The sequence below is a fragment of the Bos indicus x Bos taurus genome, chromosome 4 (assembly GCF_003369695.1).
Source record: "Bos indicus x Bos taurus breed Angus x Brahman F1 hybrid chromosome 4, Bos_hybrid_MaternalHap_v2.0, whole genome shotgun sequence".
In the NCBI taxonomy this organism is placed as follows: Eukaryota; Metazoa; Chordata; class Mammalia; order Artiodactyla; family Bovidae; genus Bos; species Bos indicus x Bos taurus.
In genome coordinates, this window is record NC_040079.1 from 81091358 (window position 1) to 81112867 (window position 21510).

The window sequence follows — 21510 nt, forward strand, 5'->3', positions numbered from 1 at the left end:
TATTAAAATTCGATGCACAATCTTACATTTTGAGTGACTCTTTTACCCACCCATGATTTTCTCACATCATAAATTGGTTATTTGGAAAATGTGAATAATGTAGATCTTTCAAACAATGACGCATTTCATTATACTATACTAAAAATTCACATTCATAAATTATATCACTGATCTCATTAGATAAGTCTATAACTACTGCAAAGCAGTCCTGCTTATAGTAATAAATATAACTTTCCTAAAATTCTAACTTCTGTTTTAAAGTTCAGATTTTGTCATTGAGAACAATTACTTTCAGTCGTATTCTTCAAAGTAAAAGGCTCACTTAATGGATTTTTGCAAAAATGCCTGCCATCCCAAGTCTGAATAAGCATACTTCATCTGTCATTCCTTCTTTCTAATAAAACATTTCATGAAAAAAATCAAGACACTCTTACTTTAGCTCTCAATTCAAACAATCACACAAGTGCTTTTCTTTCTTTCTTTCTTTTTTGGAGTCAGCCAAGTTACTCTAGTATACAGTAGATTTCCATTTTCTTTATTCAGAGTATTAAAAGATACATGCTGAAGGATATTTTAAAGTGACACTGGCTTTTTCCCCAATGCGGGTGTCTTGCATCGAAGATTAAGTGACTACCAGTACACTTTAGTACAACTGCCTTGACTCCCAATGCGGTAACAGCTCACAGTTGCTTTTGTACTGTCACAGCACTGCAAACATCAATACGATGAAAAAGACAAATGCCACTTAACACTGTTAGGAAAATAGCTTTGTCCTTGTGAATTCTTGGAAAGAGTGTTTGGAAACCATTGTTTGGGCTTCATACTTTGAAAACTGCTGTCCTAAGCGCTTTGAAAATGCAGAATAAATGTAAGGTCCCATAAATATAAGAAGACTGCAATCATAATAACTAGGTTAATACAACTAACAGGCTAAACAATCAAATATTCAAGACAAAAATGCAATTAAGAAGTAAATATTTTCAGATGCAAGCCCATGATTTAAAACACAAAGCCTCAGGGAGCAGAGAGCAACAGAATGTCATAACTTCTTGTTTCACTGAAAATTTTAGTTTGGAGGCAAGGTTTAAAAAGTTTTCATAATTGATACTCAGTTTTTGACAGAGCTAAAATCGACTTCTTCCCACAGTGTTATGCTTTTTGGGAAATAACACTAGCCTGCAAGTCAAAAGGCCAATATATTGAAGTAGCATCTCACAGAATTAGAAGCTGATGGCAAGATTTTAGAAGGATTAAGTAAAATGTTGTAGAAAGACTAAATAAAATAATTATTAATAAAGATCATTTAAAATTCCATGTTATTATTTAAAAGGCATTTCTAAAATTATCTTTTCTCATTTAATTCTAAAAATAATTTTACCAGGAGATAATTTAATATTTCAATGGTGAGGAAACTGAGATGTAAAGATGTAAAAAGATTTATCCAAAGGCACCTAACTGGCAAATGGTCAAGCCCAGAGGTGAAGCCAGTCTTCAGATCCCAAATTAGTGTTTTAACACAATATACAATGTGCTTTAAACTTTTACTTCATGAGCTTTTACACCCACAAAGCTTCAAACCAAAAGCAGGTTCAACCTCTATCAACAGAAGGCTGTTCTGAGCAATTAATTTAGACAATGTCATAATGTTTTGCTTTTGTTTTTATCCTCACTGGCTGGATTATACCCAATTTTGAATTAGTCTCAAGATATTATTGACTTGTTGATGTATTCTAATGGCAAAGCAGTGAAAAGTGTTGGAGCTGTCATTAAGGAGACAAGCTGAATTAGGATAGGAGCAGAAGTAAAAAAAATTGCACAACAGAAATGTGAGAAAACAAAGTGTTGACTGTGTCAGAAGAATGAGTTGTCCAGTAATAAGAATGATCCTGGACAACAGAAAGTCACCCCCCAAGGCAGCAAGCAATAAGCAGCAGTAGCCTGACTTAAGTATCTGAGGTGTGAATGTGTGGCTAAACAGCACCAACATCAGTTGCCTGTTAGCCTAACCATTGTTTAGCACATGGCTGGGAGCTTGACACTGAAGATAATCGCCACTTCCTGTTCCAGAGGAACCACCCCAGGCAAGTCTGTGCAGGCAACATACTGCGGTTACCACAATTGCTGACTTCCCCTTAGGATGAGTTGGAAAACTCGCTGGCAAACGTTCTAAGATGCTCTGTTTTCCTATGAGAGATCTGGTTTACACGCTTTGGATCATAATTTTTCTGAGAATTTTTTTTTTTCTTCTAAAAAAGATTAGCAAGATGGAGAAACCTCTGGATGGGTTTTGACCAATTTCCATTTCCTGAAAATACCTTCATAATCTGAAAGCTAAAAATGATCTCATTTGCTCACTTTGTGTTTCCGAGCAAATGAAATTTGTAACTTAAATTACTTTGAAACTAAAAGATCTTTGGTATTAGAAATTTGCCAAATTATTTCTAAAATACTGCTTGTTCTCATTCTATTTCACTTACATAGGTCATACGTCACAAATTAGTCTTTAACTATTGGGGATCACATACTTTTATTTCTTTCTCATTCCAACATATCTTTGAAGTGCTTTCTTATTTCTGATTATCCCAGAAAGATAGAAAAATTAATTCATGTTTCAACCCTCTGACGGTAATTCTCATAAAGGGAGGAATAATGCTACATGCATCTGTATTCTCAATGCTTTCCTTTCCAGTAGTCTTAAGACTGAAGGAAAAGTTAAAACTGAGTACTAATCAGGATCAAATAGTATAATTATTTAGGAATTAACAGAAATGGTTCTACCTCTAAAAATTGCAAGCTTTTGCCTTTAAATTATTTTAAAATAACTGCTTTTTAACATTCTTTGTTAAATAGCACTCCCTCTTCCTCCTACCTCCACTAGAACCATAAATAATAACTAATATTTATTTAGAGCTCATCTCTTACCAAGAACTATATTAAATATATATTACTTAAGTAATAAACTTACAAGTATATATTACATGTAGTATTATCTCATTTAAAGTTTATAAAAACTCTATAAGATAGGTATAATTGTTAGCACTATTTTGCTAGTAAAGAAACTAAGATGCAGGAAATCCGAGTAACAGCATGACAATGAATATCTGGGAAACAGACTCTGATAGTGTTGCTCTAATTTGCTTCACTGTTCCCCATTAATAACAGTGACAAAAACATATGCCTGATATCCTGGGTAACATAAATGTCTGTCTTTCCTCACCATTTTTTTTTCTTTTTCTTAATTTTTATCAGTTTATTTTCCACAAATCTTTGAATATACATTCAATGCCCACTTTCCCAGGAAATGTTCCCTACAAAAATATTTGCTCAGCTGTACTGGGTGTTCTTTTGAAATTCCCTAAGTATTTACATATTCAGTGTAGATATTTATACCTTAGAGTAGCAAGGAAATGGATTCAAATCCCTTATTATTTACCACCTCTAAAACTGTTTCTTAATCCATGAAATAGGATAATAATACTAATTTATTATATTCTTTTGAGGGGTAAATGTAATCATAGCATGTAAAAGGCTTAATATGTTAACTGAGGGAGACACTCATTGATTTATCCTACAAGCTACAATGTGTCTTTCTTTCTCTGGTATTTACTCCTTCCCTAAATTTTAGAGGCAAATTCCACTCTTCCAGCCATGATGCTGAACATACTTAAGGCTGCAGCAGTGGTCCATATGCTAATCTTTGCTGAATTAAACAAAATTGATTGCCTACAAATTGGGATTGAGAGATATATTCATCCTCTCCAGGAGAACTTGGACATTTACCATGCTTTCTACTTTGTTTAAGAGTGAAGTTGAAAAAGCCAATCTGCGTGGTCTGTTATTTAAAAATTGAGAGAAATGAGTCAAGAAGCTACCCAGAGAAAATCACAGATCTGAGATGGAGGGAGAGTCTCATCAACAGAGCACACTCAGTATCACAATGCCATTTCATCTCTGTGCTATACAGTAATATTCTGCTTTCCATCTCCTACTAGTTTCAGCAGTTTAGTTGTTCAAAGTTACTTGTAGCAAAAAACTGCTTATAAGATTGCAGGCATTATTAACATGATTTTAAAAATACTTTTCATATATTTATAGATTCTCCAGTCACCAAATATTTACGAAGCCCCTACTGTGTGCCAGGCAGCAGATGTGATATTGAATATTGAATGGTAAGCCAAAGAGATGCCATCATCTCGGCTGGGGAAAGTAAGTAAAGTGAAATGTGGCCAGTGCTCTACTATGGGAAATATAGGACTCTGTGAGGCAGTCAGCAAGGATGTCTAATCCAGAGAGGACAGGAAAGAAATTCCCAGGTGGAGGAGCTATGAAGTTGGAGTGTGGAAAGGACTGGTGGTGGGTGTGTTCAAACCAGAATAGAAGGTTAATGTAAGCAGGATAAAACACATTTAGGAACTAAAAAAATTTAGTGTGGCTGGACTTTAAAGCAGAGGTTGGTAGACTGCTTCTTAAAGGGTAGGAGAGTGAATGATTCAGGTTCTGTGGGCTAAAAAGGTCCAGGTTACCACCAGAGACAGTACCTCACCAGATGGCCATGGCTATGTTCCAGTAAAATTTCATGTTTAAAACAGGCAGCCAGTCTCCAGGCCAGTTTGTCAGCCCCTGATTTAGAGCATAGGGTACCACACTGGTAAACTGGTATCTAGTGACAGGATGTTTGAAAGCCATCCTGTGCAGAACAGACCATCATGAGGACAGTGCTAAGCCACTGGCTAGTATTTAGCAGATGAGAACCAAAACTTTATTGAAAGTTTAGAAATTCCCTCTAGTTATAAAAAGGAGACAGAAATAGGAAGTAAGGGAGAGACACTGGAGGCAGGGAGATCAATTAGGAGGCAGCCTTACTAGTTTAGGTGAGAGAAAACACCAGGCTGAACAAAAGCAGCAGAGTCTGACAGACATACTGGATATTCATAAGATAAATCCTGCTTGGCAAGACTTATTGATTGACCAAAAGTTAGACATCTTTGCTCCCTTTCTTTGTATCTATCAGCTTTCAAGAATGGCATTTAGAGAGGACAGTAGTTTTGTTACTGAGGCAACATGGAAAGAAGAGCTCCCCCAAAAGAAGACAAATGTTCAGGAGATAATGACTTTGAAGCACCTTGAAGAGAGATTCCCATCATGTTCCACAAACATGAATGTCTCATATTGAAATAGGTAGGATATACATGAAGTCTAGAAATTGGTATACTGTTTGATCTTCTAATGTAAGGTTAATAAACTACATATTATATCTGTTGTGTTTCTGGATGATATGATCATCCTGGAGACGTGGGAGCTGTCAGCCCAAACCAAAGCATAGAATACTTGAGAGTCTGTGGTGTATCTATCGACGCACAATACGAAGATAAGAGGGTCCAGCAGCTCATGTGAGTGATGTGCACAAGAAGGGAAGCTCATGGAATAGACTGAGCATGCAGCTGGGGAGGGAGGGAGAAACCTAGAAAAGTGCGTCAACAAGCAAGAGGAGGCAAGTGTTGAAAGAGATGGGATTAGCAGTGTCCACACTGAAGGAAATCCAAGCAAGAAAGCCGCTCCAGGGCAGTCACTTACAAAGCAGGAATATGCTTTGTTAATACAGATTTCTGAAAAGTTTTATATATATCTGTGCATATATATATGTACATATTCCTTTTTACAAGAAGAGAAAATTCAGATATACTTATGCAGAAATAAAATGAAAGAATAACTGAGACCAATTTTTAGGAACCTTCTGAAAGGAATTTCTTTAAGACGGAAAAGATGAGAGGAGAGAATACTACAAGCTTCTGAATGTATTTTATTCAATAATTTAGCCTAGGGTAATAGAAATTATGTTGATATGTACTATTACATGTGTCTGCTAGAGACCGGGAGTCAAAACCTAAGGAAAGAAATAGAAATAAAGGATAATCTTGGATTCATGAATGGAGTCCCAAATAATTATATGAAAATAGAGGTAGAGATGAAGATATACAGAGATAGAGAAAGGGGGATTATATGAAAGAGAAGTAAAATTATGTAGGAGGAAAAAGAATGCTCATTTTAAAAATTATGTCAGAAAATCTCACTATATTAAAATATATTTTCCGAAAATTTGTGTTAAATCAATAATGACGTTAGTCATGCTCTGAGGTATACACATTCTTGTGTGTATACACACACATACAGGTATATATCTGTACATATCTATCTGTATGTGTATATGTATACAGAGCTGTATGTGCATACACAGCCACAAATGCAAATACACAACTCTCCATTTCTGTTGAATACACTGTTGGCTCCAACAAAATCAGAACCTCTATCTGTCCCAGTCACCACCTGATCCCCAAGTCGGCATCCTGTTTAGCACAATGCAGTAGCTAAGTACCTGAATGGGTGAAAGACTGAACGAACAGAATTCTCCTTCAGTTTTAAACTTACTGTTTCCTTTGGTTCCATAATTAGACATGGCATAACCCAGAGCAGTCTTGACCCCCAACTCTGACCTATTCTTGAAGGCCTATACATCCACAATGAGCCTTAAAAAAGAAAACCAAACAAAACCTACCTTGGTGCTATGAACGTATAGCCAGACTCTTCAAAATTATCCGGTTTCAGAGTTTCTGAATCTGAAAATATAATATTATAGGGTTAGATAAGAATCAGAATATGCATCCTGATATTTGATGTCAATAAGGTGTTAGAAAGATAACCTAATAAGGAAAAACATAGACTTTCATCCTAAATTGAAACACATAAAGATTCCCCAATACTTCACAGTAATAAAATCAATTTTAATTTCATAACATGGATTACAATGGTCATATCAAAGATAATGCTAGGTCTATAATTTTCCCATTTACTAACTAACCCTACGGTAACCAAGATATCCTTTAAAAAACGACTTAGGTCAGCGTTACACCAGAGGTATTAATTTAAAATACCAACATAAATATTTTACCAATATTGTAATAAAATTATTTCAATAAACCCATTAACGCCCTATTGAATTAACGGCATTCTTCATATTAGTATGAATTAGTAAGTGGAAGGATAAACACACAAGTATCCAAGTTTAAGAAAAAAACAGAAAGTAAAACAGGTTATATATGAAAACACAAGCATATTCTTTCCCCCTTTTCTGCTGCTAAGGTCTGAGTGATCATGGAGGAAAATCTAGCAAATGAGAAGCACAGAGGATAATATCCAATAGGAATGGAAATATCAGTGGAAATGTCAAGTGTACTAAAGAAAAAGAAATTGAGCAACAAGAAAATACTTGCCCTTCATTCTGCCCTTTTTGGCTGTGAAAATCCATCAGAAAGAGAAAGCAGGGAAACAAAAAAAAAGAGGGTAAAGCAAAGGGGGTCACAAACAATATTTTATTCAATGACTTTCTTGAATAAAAATATTGTGCATAGATCAAAGGTTTATTTATGTACAGCTGTAGTTCTGGAAAAAAAAGACACATATTTTTGAAGACTGGAAAGTATGTCCTGTCAATTACTACTAGAGCACCCTCTCTGTACTGTGGTTATTTCAAGGGTCTATTTTGCAAAGTGGCTAATTCAAGTGCAATCCCAATGATGCTAGCCTATACACAGAAGCATTTACCAATCATCAAAGACCCACTAGTCATCCCCTCATTTATCAAGTGACGAACTAGCTCATGCAAAGTCAGTGGTTGTTAACAGACCATCATATCTATCAAGTCAAAGTAGAAATACAAATGTCTAAATTACTACAATTTACAATGAGAACTAGGACTGCGGAGAGCAAAAAGAGAACTGACATAGAAACAAAAGAAATGGCAGTTTCTGTAAGGTCAGATATAAAAAGTATATACATATATATATATATATATACACTTTTTTTTTTTACTTTATCATAACAGGAAAAATTTCGGTGGTCAGGAATACTTGAGTGATATGTAAAGGATATGATGGTCACTTTACCTTGCTAAATCTAGCCACCCAAAACAAAGATTAATAATGACTTGAAATATGCGCTAGTGTTAATAATTACTCCACATTACAAACGATGTTTTAAAAAATTAATCCATTTAGGTTACTGAAGACATTAATTTGGATAATTAGAAGGGAATTAATTGCTAAACCAAAGCCAAAGACCAGTGCAATTTCTTCAAACAATGTTGCAGATGTGGAGCATATCATTTTTCTGAATGCAAAAACAAGAAGAAAAGAAAGAAAAAAAATAGCAACTTTACTAGCAGAGTGCCATGAGTAGAGACTATGTGAAACATTTTGCGCCAGTTAGCAGACCCTTAAAACAACAGCAACAGAAGACAACAGCACCGCAATGATTCTATGAGCACAAAGCAAGGCAGGGGAGAGTGGTGGGGACTGCCGGTGAGGCTGGAGTACCTGCTCATATTCTATCCATGTAGAATATTTCTTGTTCCTTGCATGTTTGGAATGGGTTAGAATCATTGCTGTTGATTTGGTAATAACACCTACTAAAAGGTATAAGCCTTGGGTAGTCAAAAGTCTAGACGTATTTAAACCTCTGGTACTAGGAGATAACAAATAGACCCTGAAGTCACTTTCACAGTACTTACATCTGGCCTGAGTTATTGTCTCTTCTATTTTGGCTTTTATATAGTAAAAACTGTAGGTTGGTAATACCAAGGCCAAACTGCAATAGAAACAAGAGAAGCATAAACACAAACAAACAAAAATGAAACATAACTTAAAAAAAAAAAGACACATCAAGTTCACGGGAAATCCAAAGATCTTCCTCGCGGGAAGGAAAAGACATTACTTTGACAGGAAAATGCTTTCAGCAAATAAGGCACTTAATTTGTTTTGCCATCCAGAGTTATCCAGTACTCTCCATTGTGGGGAATTAGAATAGACACAAGGAAAATTAGCTACTAAGAGTGCCCATAAATGAGCTGAAGAAAATGTCATGGATACTATATTTCCAGAAAAGTATATTAAAATACTTTGTGAAAAAAAACAGAAGAATAGTAGGGATATGTTTAGGCAACGTAATTGCATCATGCACATTGGCTATACCCTCCCTAATGAATCATACATAACGTTACAGTGCTTGCTAGCAAATGTACACTATTAACAATAGCAAATATAAGAAGTATTATTAGTATTATACAATGCACACAATCATTTGAAATATTTTCTTTTGAAGGATTAAATACCTACTATTATAGAACTCATCTCTTTGCAATTTCCCCTGTGTCTTTTGAAGGGGAAATTCAGATTCCTTTGCTCATCCCATTGGTTCTTATCCAACAGTGTAACTGTATTTATTTCAAATTCATTAAATGTGGATATCCCATATCATTTGGTAGATTGTTATGAGGTACAATAGGAGAAACATCGTGATTTTTATAGTTTACAAGAGCCACGGGGCTACTCTAGTCTTGTGGTAGATATACACATTGAAGGCAATTTCCAGTGCAAATTTTAAGCAAGATTCAGAACATTTTAGACACAAAGACTGTCAAGCCTGTCGTCCAACCTTGTCTTAATATGACTGTAAAAATTAAAACACAGACAGGCAGATAACCCAACTCATTTTGAAGATGCCAATTAATGAACATACACACAAGAATTGTTTTAAAAAATCATAATATTATGCAGTTTCCAGTAACAATTGCATACATGCAATTCTGCTACTCTCACAATGGCTGATACACATGTGCAGAACATAATTATTCCTTATCCATACTTACAGTTGCAAATGACCTTTGCTATCCTTTGAATACAGAAGGAAACTAATGCCAAAAATGAGGTAATCTCTTAAGATTCCCAATTAAACTATTATTTAAAAATTTTAAAAAAGTGATGCTTGATTAAAGTCACCAATTGAGTTGTTCAGATTCATTTTTACAATTTAACCCCTAATTTAGCAATACAGAAAAATGTGTCCATTTCTAGGCTTCTGAGATTTCTAGGTATTTGTAGAAGATCATCTTTTACATCACTCAAGCCTCATGTTTCCCAGGTTCTGAATACAGATGTCCAAACTGTAATCCCATTATGCATTTTTAACGAACAATATTGAACAGGACAAAATATAAAATTCCAGGTTTTTCTTCTCATGAATATATGTTAAAAATTCATTCCATGAAGAGGAAAAAAGCAAGGGCTGATTTGCTACAGTTTAATTATGCAGTCAAGATAGCAAAATAATTGGATGCTTGTTACCTCCAATTCCCAAATCTTTCTCCATCATTAAGTAATTCATAGACTTCCCTTATGGGTAAAGGTCAGAGAAACAAAATGTTATGTAGATCTAATGAAAATCTCTACATTCATTTTAAAGGTAACTTCCTTTAAAGTAGAAGAGATTAAAATTAAAAAAAAAAAAAAAAACAGTGCAATTAGTCTGAAAGTAAGATGACCTTTCATGATTCACTTGCCATTTATAAAATGTAGCACAGAATTAGTGAGCATTGAAGATTGTCTCCCACAAATTCCTCTCAAGGGAAATTACGACATTTTAATGCCCCATCAGCATTTATTACTAAGAGAAACTTCAAATTAAAACTGATAACAATATATCATGTGGCTGCTACAGTGTCACACTGCAAGCTTGGGTTACAGCTCACGTACCATAAAAATTAGTGTGGAAACCCATGAGGAACACAGTAGAAATTTTAAAATTGACATATCATATATACATTTTATTGGCCTGCAAGTCTCAAGTTGCTATTATTAATAATATCTATATTTTATAGAAACATATAGTTACACATAATGATTTTTTGTCTTGAGGCAATAGTTATTTTTTCAACCTATAGCCGATAAGATCTTTAATCAACATTCCAAGTCAATGATGCTGCCATATGCAGTCTTTGTTGTATTTCTCCATATAAAACCAATTGACTAAGGCTGCTTTATTTTCTCCAAGGGATTAAAATCTAATAAAGGCAGTGGGCACCAGATGGATGGTACAGCCCAAGCAATATTTTTGCAACTCCCATAAACATGGTTAACATAGTTAAATGGAATATAGCACACTTTTCTATTCCATCATTTATATCACCATAAAATCACTCTTCATTAAAAAGAAAATATTCTATTAAAATAATTTCTATACTTCAAAATATGTTATATCAAGTTATATCAAAGCTTAAGGAGACAGAAATCACTAAGTAAAATTTGGTATCTCATACATTACATAAAAACACTTCCACTTTTTTCAATTTAGATGTAATGTTTTGTTCTACTTTGTTATTTGTGAATTTCTTTGCACAGAGATTCAAGCGAGTACTTACAATGAAAATAAATTCAATCTGTCCCAAAGTTATAGATTTGTGAAGGGACTGTGTGAAGAAAACATGCAAAGATGATGAAGTTGAGGCTTGTTCAGAGAATAGCGGTTACTGTGGGGAGGATGGTGGGGCAAATGACAGGGCAGAAAGGTTAGGCTAGAGATGCGTGATGTGAATTTCAAGCCTGTAAGTCTGAACTCGAATGAAAATGGGAAGAGACTAAAGTTCTGTGAACAAGGAGAGAAATACTCAGAACTGAAGAAAAGAACATTAATCTGGTTACCTGAGTTATGACTCGGGGTGGGAGGGGAAGGGGAGGAATATCAGAGACATTTGTGAGATTATTAAAAACATTTAAGGATAATAATTTTAAATTCCCCCAGAGTGTAATTATGACTGCAGTAGGACCAACCATCAGAATGACTCACTGTCAGGGTCAAAAAGAAACCATTTTTCTAACTTGGAATTTATTTGTCTAACCAACAGAGGCAAAGAGCACATTCCTATCATGAAGTCATCTCTAAAGAGACAGGACTCCCAGATTTCCTCTTGGCTATTACACCCTTTGTCAAGTTATTGTAAAGTTTAAAAATAAAATAAAATAAAATAAAATATCAAGCTGGCAATAACCATGAAAGAGGAAGGAAAAAAAAATGACCTATGTATATACTGATACATAAAGATGGTATATGTATAAAGAAATGCCTAAGAGCAATGAGAGAAACCAAGAGATACATACAAGTAAAACAGTCATACTGGTATTTTTCAGCAGATTCAAAATTCTGTGAAAAACTAAAACAATGGAGAAATATTGGCATGTAGTGGTGTAGCATGACATTACTATCCATGGGCTCCTCTTCTAGATTGAGTCTGCATGCCATCCTAGCAACAGAAAAGGCAATGGTCCCCTGTGATAGTATTACAGCTTTAAGAGAAGCCCAGCACTCTAGATTCTCCGGCAAAGTCAGGCGTATGCTCTGAGACAGAGGCAGGAGGAATATAGTTTGGTTTTGTTAGGAAATGAATGGTTGAGTCTGCCACAGCCTATTAATTGGGCTACATATTAATCATACATTAATATGTAGTCAAAGAATCCTTCATATTTGAATATTTCAATGGAAGTTTGGACACTATTATTTGAATTCGACAGAAAGAAACAAGTTGAAAATCTACTTAACTGTCTAAAGATATATAGAATGTCTACTGTGTGCCCCTGTCTTATAATCTGAGGATTCAAAAGTAAATGAAGCAGGCAACAATCTTATAATCTCAGAATTTAACAGTCTTAGAATGTTGCTTTCTTAGAACTTAACAGTGAGGGGGAGACAATAAACAGTAGAAAAAATTTCTTTATATATGCTTCATATATACATGTATATATATACACATATATATAATGTACATATATATATATGTACACACATATATATAATGTGAAATGATGAGGCACTTTACATCCTCAGAGAAGTAAGTTAGGTGCAAAGGTCCTGAGGCAGAGTGGTTCCAGGTTTATGAGGAGCAGCAAGGAGGATGGAGATGAAGGTGGTTCAGCGAAGAATCTGAGACGACAACTTCAGATGACTGATGGTAAATGAAGTCATATGCTGTAAGGCTTCTAGTGGCTGTGGCGAACCTTACATTTTATAAATATTAAGACAGCAAATTATTGGAGTATTGTGGATAGATAAATGAAACAATACAACTCAAGTATTAATACTATGACTCTTGTGAAATATGACCCTTGTGTTGTGAAAAGAAATAGAGATAGGAGATGGAGAAACAGATGCTAGTAGTTATGTTCTATGGTGGTAGAAGGTCTCTTTTGATTGCTTCCTATTTCACTGAGAAAAATAGAGGTTCAGATCAACAGAGAAAATGGATGGGAAAGAGATGGGTTTGAGGAGTGAAGCTATCAAAAGTCATCTAGAAGCCTCCTAAATTTATTGGACTATTGAGATCAAAAGGCACGACAAAAGTCTACTTGAGGTTTAGAGGTTTTAGACATTATCAGTCAAGGAATATTTTATTTTCCCCATCTGTAGCTGTGCCAATGCTGGGTGGTACTGGTAATAATTTAACTAGGATTCAAATTGGTCAAACTACTCTTTGCTATACTTGAGTACGAGTTGATGGCATTTTATGAGAGAACATAAGATCCAATGAATTTATGCTGAAATAACAGGTACATGCACATGAGGAAGACAAGGACAATGAAAGGTCTCAGGAGTTGATGGATTTCAGGTCTCAACTGAGTCAAAGGATTGCTGCAGTTAGGCTATCAGAAGGAGGGGATGGAAAGCTAAAATGTAGTCATCTGACAGTTGGATTAAAAAAAAAAAAAAACACCTCAAATTAAGACTATGAAGGACTTGAAGTCTGAATGTTAGAGTTGCAGGACATGACTTTGAAGCAGTTAGCTAAGATGGGATTGACAAGATCATCAGAGAGAAGGAGACAGAAAAACCGAGTCCAGGCACCAGAAAAATCATCTATGCCAGTGGTATTTAAAGTATGTCCAGGGAACCTGGTCCCTTTGCAAACTACCCATTACCAGGTCATGAATAGTTAAATATAGAAAATGAGAGTAAGCATTTAGAAATTTTTATAGTAATCTGACAGACTAATTTTATGTCTATGAAGTCCAATAAAAATTGTTGTCCACTTGACTTTTCATCTTTTAGTGTTCATTTTAGTAAACATTTTTTTTTTTATAACTGTGGTTATGTCCCAAATAGTTTGAGAAACAGTGATCCACATGAATGGAGGAGAGGGTGGCAACCAGCCCAGTAATCAAAATCCCTGAAATGAGAAGGGGATGACTCTTTAAAGGGAGGAATGGTAGGTGGTATTGTCTGGTGACATGAAATCCAAAGGTGGGGATGTGATGGAGGAGGAAAAGAGAATGGATAAGCAGGACGTAATCGTATCAGCTTCAGTATTACAAGGCTGTAGGAAGCAGGACCACAGGGAAAGAGGTGACTTTAAAGTTAGAGCAAGCAAAGAAAATGCTCAGCAAGTGTTGAAGAATGAAGAATTTCCAAGAAATTTTAGGGTATTAGTCTGTCCAGTTTTTCAAAGTCCAGTCAACTGCAAGAATCAGTATATTACAGAATTTCTACTCATGGGGTTAAATTATATCAGTTGAGCATTTTATATCAGATTATATGATGATGTGAGAAGTTTTAAGTTAATTTGCAGCCTAAATTTAAGTACTGTAAACTACATAATAATTTAATGAGGAAGTCAGTGGAGGTCATGACTACAAAGTAACGGGATTTTGTCAACTGTTACTAACATAAATATACAAAATATCAAATATATGTATATCATACAAATTTTCATTTCTAAATTTTATATTTCCAGCTTTCCCCCATTTTACCCATTTTGAAAATAATGTATAATTTTAATGCATTTTAATGTTGGAAAGGATAATATTTCTATTTTAATTACATTGAGAACAGCTTGAGAATATATAAAAACAATATTCATCCACTGGAAAAACAGATACTAAAAATAGTTAAAAGATACTGAACTGAATATTTTTTATAAGCACACATATAAATATGGTTAATTACCTGTAATCTGTGCCATTGACAGGAGTCCATGTATATGTCCTGTTTCCTTTGTCAATATATCTCTAAAAAAGAGTTGGACTTGATTATGATCACTTTTTATCCTATGTTAATTTATAAGAACAGCAGAACATTAGGCTCTATTTATAAATTCAGTGGTGATTCAATACCCTTCTTCACAAATGTCTGATCTATTCCACTCTACAATTATTTATTTTGTTATGTGTGTGTGTAAAGCAAAATTTTAGGAAAAAAAGTACCCACATGATCAATTTTAAGGACATGTAAGTGGAAAATCTTAATTTAAAATCAGTAATTAATGAAATTACTAACATCAAAACTTTAAAAACATTTCTTAGAAAAATAAATTTTAATAATGAAACATGATTGAAATGTTACATAACACTCAGGTTTTTCCATAGTAAAGTATGTTTAAAATAAATTGGTAATATCAGGAATTTAATGCAGTGTCTAGATCCAAATGTATGATTAGCATATTACTCTTATGATTAGGGCTTCCCATGTGGCTCAGTGGTAAACATCTGCCTGCCAAGCAGGAGACACAGGTTCCATCCCTGCTTCAGGAAGATACCCTAGGGAAGGAAATGACCATCCACTCCAGTAATTCTTGCCTGGAGAATCCTGTGGACAGAGGAGCCTGGCAGACTACAGTCCATAAGTTTGCAGTTAGACACAACTGAGTGACTAAACAGCAGGATTAGCAGTAGCAGTTCTTATTAAGGTATTATTACAGTATTTATCTTAGATTCTAATTACTTAATATTTTTGAAGGTTAGAAAAACAACTATATCCACCAGGGAAAGGAAGAAAGAGCTAAATGACTTCATATATATTGAATCTTTCTTATGTAGCTATTGAAGGGTAGTAAAGAAATTATCATTCCTTCTTCTATTAGATTCAGTGATGATACATATGCATCTTTTAATATTTTCAGTTATCTCCAGTGTCATCATCCTCAGCAGAACAATAATATTCACTAAAGTTATTACTTGATATTAGGCAATACACAAAACATTTTTCAGTCCTTGTCTCATTTAGTCAAGCCCCTGGAGTAAATGAAATACTATTCTTTTCCACAATTTACTGATTTGGAAAATGAATCTTCAAGAGGACTTTAACTAGCAGGATGAAGGAAAATGCATGATTCCAAGTTTATTTTCTAACAACCACACAATGTTGTTTTATTAATCAAATATCCCCATGGCTTTATTTATGTGTGTGGAAGATGGGGGAGAGAGGACAGGAAGCGCACAGGAAGTTTCTGGACTCATAACATTCCTAAAAGAATAATTTAAAAAAAGTTTATTTATTTAATACTACTCCTAAAAAACCAGGGCAAACTAGTATTGTTCCACAAGATATTAAAAAAAAAAAAAGAGTATCAAATTAGAGTATCAATTAGTATCAAATTAGTATCAGATTAGAGAAATAAAGACACAAGACACCACTTTCTTCAAGGTAATTAATACGAAAAGTCTATGGAGGGATATTGGTCAAAAAAAAAAAATTTACAGTAAGTTGGAGGAGAAAAATTAAAAAGTGACTTAATAGAAACAAAATGGATTTATACGTTGAAAAAAAGAAGGTACAGGTCAAAGAGTTCTTTTTGGCAGATCAACAGAGAGAAGTGGCAGAACTGCTGAATGGTTTAGCTCTTCTTTCAGAAAAGTGAAGGTATAAACAGCATGGCTAAAGTCTAAGTAAACAGAGCTGACATTTCAAATCTCAAGACTGACACTGATGTGTCCCCCTTGTGTTCTGGTAACAGGGACTCCTGATTAAAGTGAGAAAGGGCAGGTGCTGATGAAGTTATATGTTTGGATCCCGGCTTCATCTTAGGGAAAAAATTCTGCTGATTCAGATTCAGGAGATTTGTTACACTTAAAATGGATTTAACAAACTCAGGAGAATTGTTACACTTAAAATGGATGAGATTATGAGGAAATAAGACTTACATTATACATAAAAGCTTAAATTAAATGTCTAGGCTCAAAAGCTTGTGGGCTCTATGTATTTTTCAAATACCCAAATATACAAACACATATCCCCATGTGACTGATAATGGAGAGACACACTTTCAATACACAAGGAACTTCCCAACGTCATTATAAAACAATACAAGCATTACATGGTTGTACCAGTGATTTTAAAGTGGTAGCTATGTTTTCTCGATTTAATTTCAGATTTAAATGCAGGGCAGTCATACAGAAAGAGTAAAAGAAAATAAACCCAGCCAGAAACAAGTAAACAAGTAATGAAAAAAATTAATATATGTAACTCAACAATTAAAACATCTGCATACACAAGCCATACAAAACATACAGCTATTAAGTACTGACTTCAAATTGTATGACTGAAATGGCCTAAAAGAACATGGCAGGCAGGGCATTATATTGTGTGTTCTATTTCTTATTGTGATAGAAAAAATGGAGACATAAAATACTATTTTTGAAAACCAACAAGGACCTACTGTAGAGCACAGGGAACTATATTCAACGTTATGTAATAACCTAAAAGGAAAAGTATCTAAAAAGAATATATATGTATGTATATGTATGTATCGGAGAAGGCAATGGCACCCCACTCCAGTACTCTTGCCTGGAAAATCCCATGGGCAGAGGAGCCTGGTGGGCTGCAGTCCATGGGGTCGCTAAGAGTCGGACACGACTGAGCGACTTCACTTTCACTTTTCACTTTCATCCACTGGAGAAGGAAATGGCAACCCACTCTAGTGTTCTTGCCTGGAGAATCCCAGGGACAGGGGAGCCTGGTGGGCTGCCGTCTATGGGGTCGCACAGAGTCGGACACGACTGAAGCAACTTAGCATATGTATGTATAGCTGAAACACTATGCTATATACTTGAAACATATTGTAAATCAACTATGCTTCAATAAAATTCTTAAAAATGTAATTTTCAAGAATATATTATTAGTGATATAAGAATACATTAAGAAACCTATAGCAACATTATTTTATGAACGTTTCAGATTTTAAAATCTTACTGAAAATATCCCTCCAGCAAGGAGTGTTTTAAATAAATCTGTTTACTAGAAACATCTGTTTGATAAATAAATATTGTTTTACTAGATCAAACTGACCACTAATGTCAATTATTAATATATACATTTTATTTAAGAATAAATCTGGCTTAATTCTTACCTCATCTTGAGATTTAACCAGAGTCCTGAATGTTTTTTCTCCACTTTCTCCATCTATCATTTTATTTCGAATCTAAGGGAAATTGAAACAGTTACTTTATGCAGACACTCAACAGACCAACCAAGTGTGGAAATATTCTTTTTAAAAGTTACTGCATTATTGTTATTTTAGGTCATCCTGTCAGAATACTTGACAACAGATATTCATTGTTTACCTAAAATATCCCAGCATGAAGCCTCAGTCTAAGGTAATTGTAATAAATAGACTTTATCGTTCTACACTGAGGGACTAAATGTGTAAAATGTGGAAAGCAAGTACAAATGTGTGACAAACTGTAAAAGAAATACGAGAGTCTTTGAATAGATAAGAGACAGAGTTAATCCACTTGAAAGAATCTGAGAAATCTCTGCTCTGGCACATGAAAGCCGGGTTCAAATTCTGGTTCTGCTACTTACTATTAATAGCTGAGTAACTGGAGATAAGTTATGTAACGTCTTGTACCTCAAATAGATCATCGGTACAACAGACATAATAATAATAGTAGTAATAACAACAAAAACAATGAACCTATTTCAGAAGCTCTTGAAAAGCCATGACTGACACATATCACATACTCAATACGTGTTATTATTAATAATTATCTTTATTATTATGGAGGGCTTCCCTGGTAGCTCAGATGGTAAAGAATCTGCCTGCAATGCAGGAGACCTGGGTTCTATCCCTGGGTCGGGAAGATCCCCTGGAGAAGGAAATGCCAACCTACTCCAGTATTCTTGCCTGGAGAATCCCACGGACAGAGCAGCCTGGTAGGCTATAGTCCATAGGGTTGCAAAGAGTTGGACACAACTGAGCGACTAACACTTTCACTTTTCACTTTATTATTATGGCAGGTCCTCTCAGAGGAAGTGGCATGCAATGTTGGTTTTGAAAGAAAATAGAAATTTTCTGAAATAGAGTACTAAGAAAAACATGGCAGCTTCTTTCCTCATGTTGCTTATTGAGTGGTTAAATTCTCTGAAAATTTTCTTTCAATTCTATGGCAACATCCTCCTCCCTATGTTTTTTTAATTGAAATTTACAAGTTATATTTGTATTGAAATACACAACTCTACCTGTGGAAGGAAAAAGAAAGAAAAAACTAAGGTCACACCCAATTTTAAATATTTATTCCTTTTCATATGATCTTTTGGATCAGAGAGCCTAGGATCTGGAAATTTTTAAAGACAAAAGACAGTCATCTTTGTGCATATAGTCCAAAGAGAGAACCAACACATGAAAATGCTCAACAAATCCTGTGGACTGGAAGAATCCCAGCATCTGATAAGGAGGGTGTTGTTCAGGCCAACTGCACTTACCTCCACTTTAATATCGTTCTCTAATTCTGCATCAAGGAAATCCAAAGTTACTGGCTCCTGAGATTTGGGGTTCTACACAGAGAACAATTAAGCATATAGGACATTGTAAAATGCTGTATAGAGAATAATTCAAGGGATATTTAAATATAGGATTAATTCCATAAAAGTTACTTACCTAAGATATATGAAAAAGCTGACTAAATAATTGTATAAATGTAGATTCTTTCATATATATTTAAAAATTATAATAAGTAGGCTAGGAATTTGAGCCTTAATTGTGGCAAATTCTGATTATCACCAACTGAAGATACTTATATTTTGAGTCCTGTGTTAGATGGGACATTTATAATCACAAATCCTGTGGGAATATGACTTCTGAAGATCCACTTACAGCTTTTTTTTCTTTAATTAGGATGTGAAATGACCACGTGACATTTTAAAAATTTTTCTTAATCATAAAGTAAGGACCTCAAAATATTTGATAAAGAAACATATACTATTCTCTTGTAACACTAGTAATGCAACATGTTGTAGTAGAATTTCAAAGTTCACTAGAACATAAAATCATAATACATGTCTAACATGTCTAAAATTTTACAACTTTAAAAATTTAGAAACTGGATTTTAATGTTTACTAAATTAGATACCATCAATATGTTATAACTAATTAGATAGAAGTAATAAACACAAATTATGCCATATTAGTGGAAGGTCACTGGAAGTTAAAAAATTACAGCCTCACAGTCTCTTCTAAAATATATTTGAATCATCATTATTTTAAACACTGTTTTACAAATGCTGACTACCAAAGACAATGCCAAACATGAAATATATTAAAGTTAAATATTTATATCAAATGCTGAATAACACAATATACATAGCATATATTCATTTTATAATAATGACAGAAATGCCTTTAGGGAGTAATTCCATTTAAATAATGAAAAATATATAATTCCCATGGGTTTTGATGAATGGGAATTCTTAAAGAAAAAAAGAAAAAAAACAAAAACAAACTGTGCCTGGCATGTCTATTAAAAAAAAATTCACTGCTTATGAAACTGATATCTAAATTCAGAAGGTTCTAGACTATTGAAAATAAGTATTGGATTGTTCAACAGGTTAAAATACTGATTTTTTTTTTAGGCAGCATTTTACTGGTTTGGAAGTAAATACCCTTTTGAAAAGTAACATGTTTCTGAAGAAGAAAATAAAAATCAGCATTGAAAATAATTCTAGTCCTTTGCTTAAAATATGAAATTGTACACATTTCTATCAAAAGGAGACTCTAAAGTTGACAGTTATTCTAAATTCCTTACTTAAAGTCATATGAAATAAATTATCTTTACACAAACACCCTATCAGCATGACAATTTTAACTCACTGCAAAACAAAGTCAAAATAAAATGATAAAATATAAACATAAATAAGAATATCATCTTACATGCAATGGATAATGCATAGCATGACCAGACCCAAACAGCATGCATGGAGGAGGCATTATCAGGAAGAATTGGCAATATGAAGATCATGTCCCAATCCAACATATAAAGACACAGAAAGGAAAAGGAAATCATAAAAGAAAAATGTCAATGCACCACTTGTACTTTGTATATGGCAATCTGGCTGACCAGTTTTTAAAAGACTCATCACAAGTAAAGTGACAGAAAAATTCAAAAGCAGACTCATATCGAAGAGAACCAAGAGACGCATGAGAACTGAATCCAGTCCCTGCGTTCCCAACACTTTCATTTTTTAATATTTTTCGTTTTTCAAATATTTTAAAATGTTTTAAATATCCAACAATCCTCATTTGAAAAATTTAAATATCAACTAATAAAATGATTAATACTATTTGTGGAACTAAAATAAAAGGCAGAATGTAATGTTCTTAAATTTTAAATTGAAATAATTAACAGCATTATTAAAAATACTACATAGTTCAAAAAATATTTTCTAAATTTAGAAGTCTTGTGTGGTTGCTAGTTTGCCATTTAAAGTTTCCTTAAAACAAAAATAAACCATTTTCCAGGTTGTTTTTTTTTAAATTATATCACAATATCTACATGCAATATTTAAAAGTATCGCAAAACTAAAAGTTCGCTAAAATGCACATGACTGCAATAAGTATAATTTAAGGTAATACACAAAAAGAAA

General features: G+C 34.0%; 1 protein-coding gene across 14 annotated transcripts in view; it reads right to left on the reverse strand.

The window, feature by feature from the left end:
• CACNA2D1 (calcium voltage-gated channel auxiliary subunit alpha2delta 1) overlaps positions 1-21510 on the reverse strand; it is a 520495-nt gene that overhangs the window by 35052 nt on the left and 463933 nt on the right. For 5 of the 14 annotated variants that reach the window (XM_027539817.1, XM_027539822.1, XM_027539814.1 and 2 more), the window contains 6 exons: positions 19354-19425; positions 17999-18070; positions 14821-14882; positions 8564-8640; positions 7269-7289; positions 6554-6614 (listed from right to left, as the gene is read on the reverse strand). In XM_027539817.1, coding sequence (XP_027395618.1) covers positions 6554-6614; positions 7269-7289; positions 8564-8640; positions 14821-14882; positions 17999-18070; positions 19354-19425 — 365 coding nt within the window. Of the gene's footprint in view, positions 1-6553; positions 6615-7268; positions 7290-8563; positions 8641-14820; positions 14883-17998; positions 18071-19353; positions 19426-19958; positions 20793-21510 lie in introns of those variants that run through there. The other 9 variants (XM_027539819.1, XM_027539825.1, XM_027539818.1 and 6 more) reach the window with 4 other exon arrangements.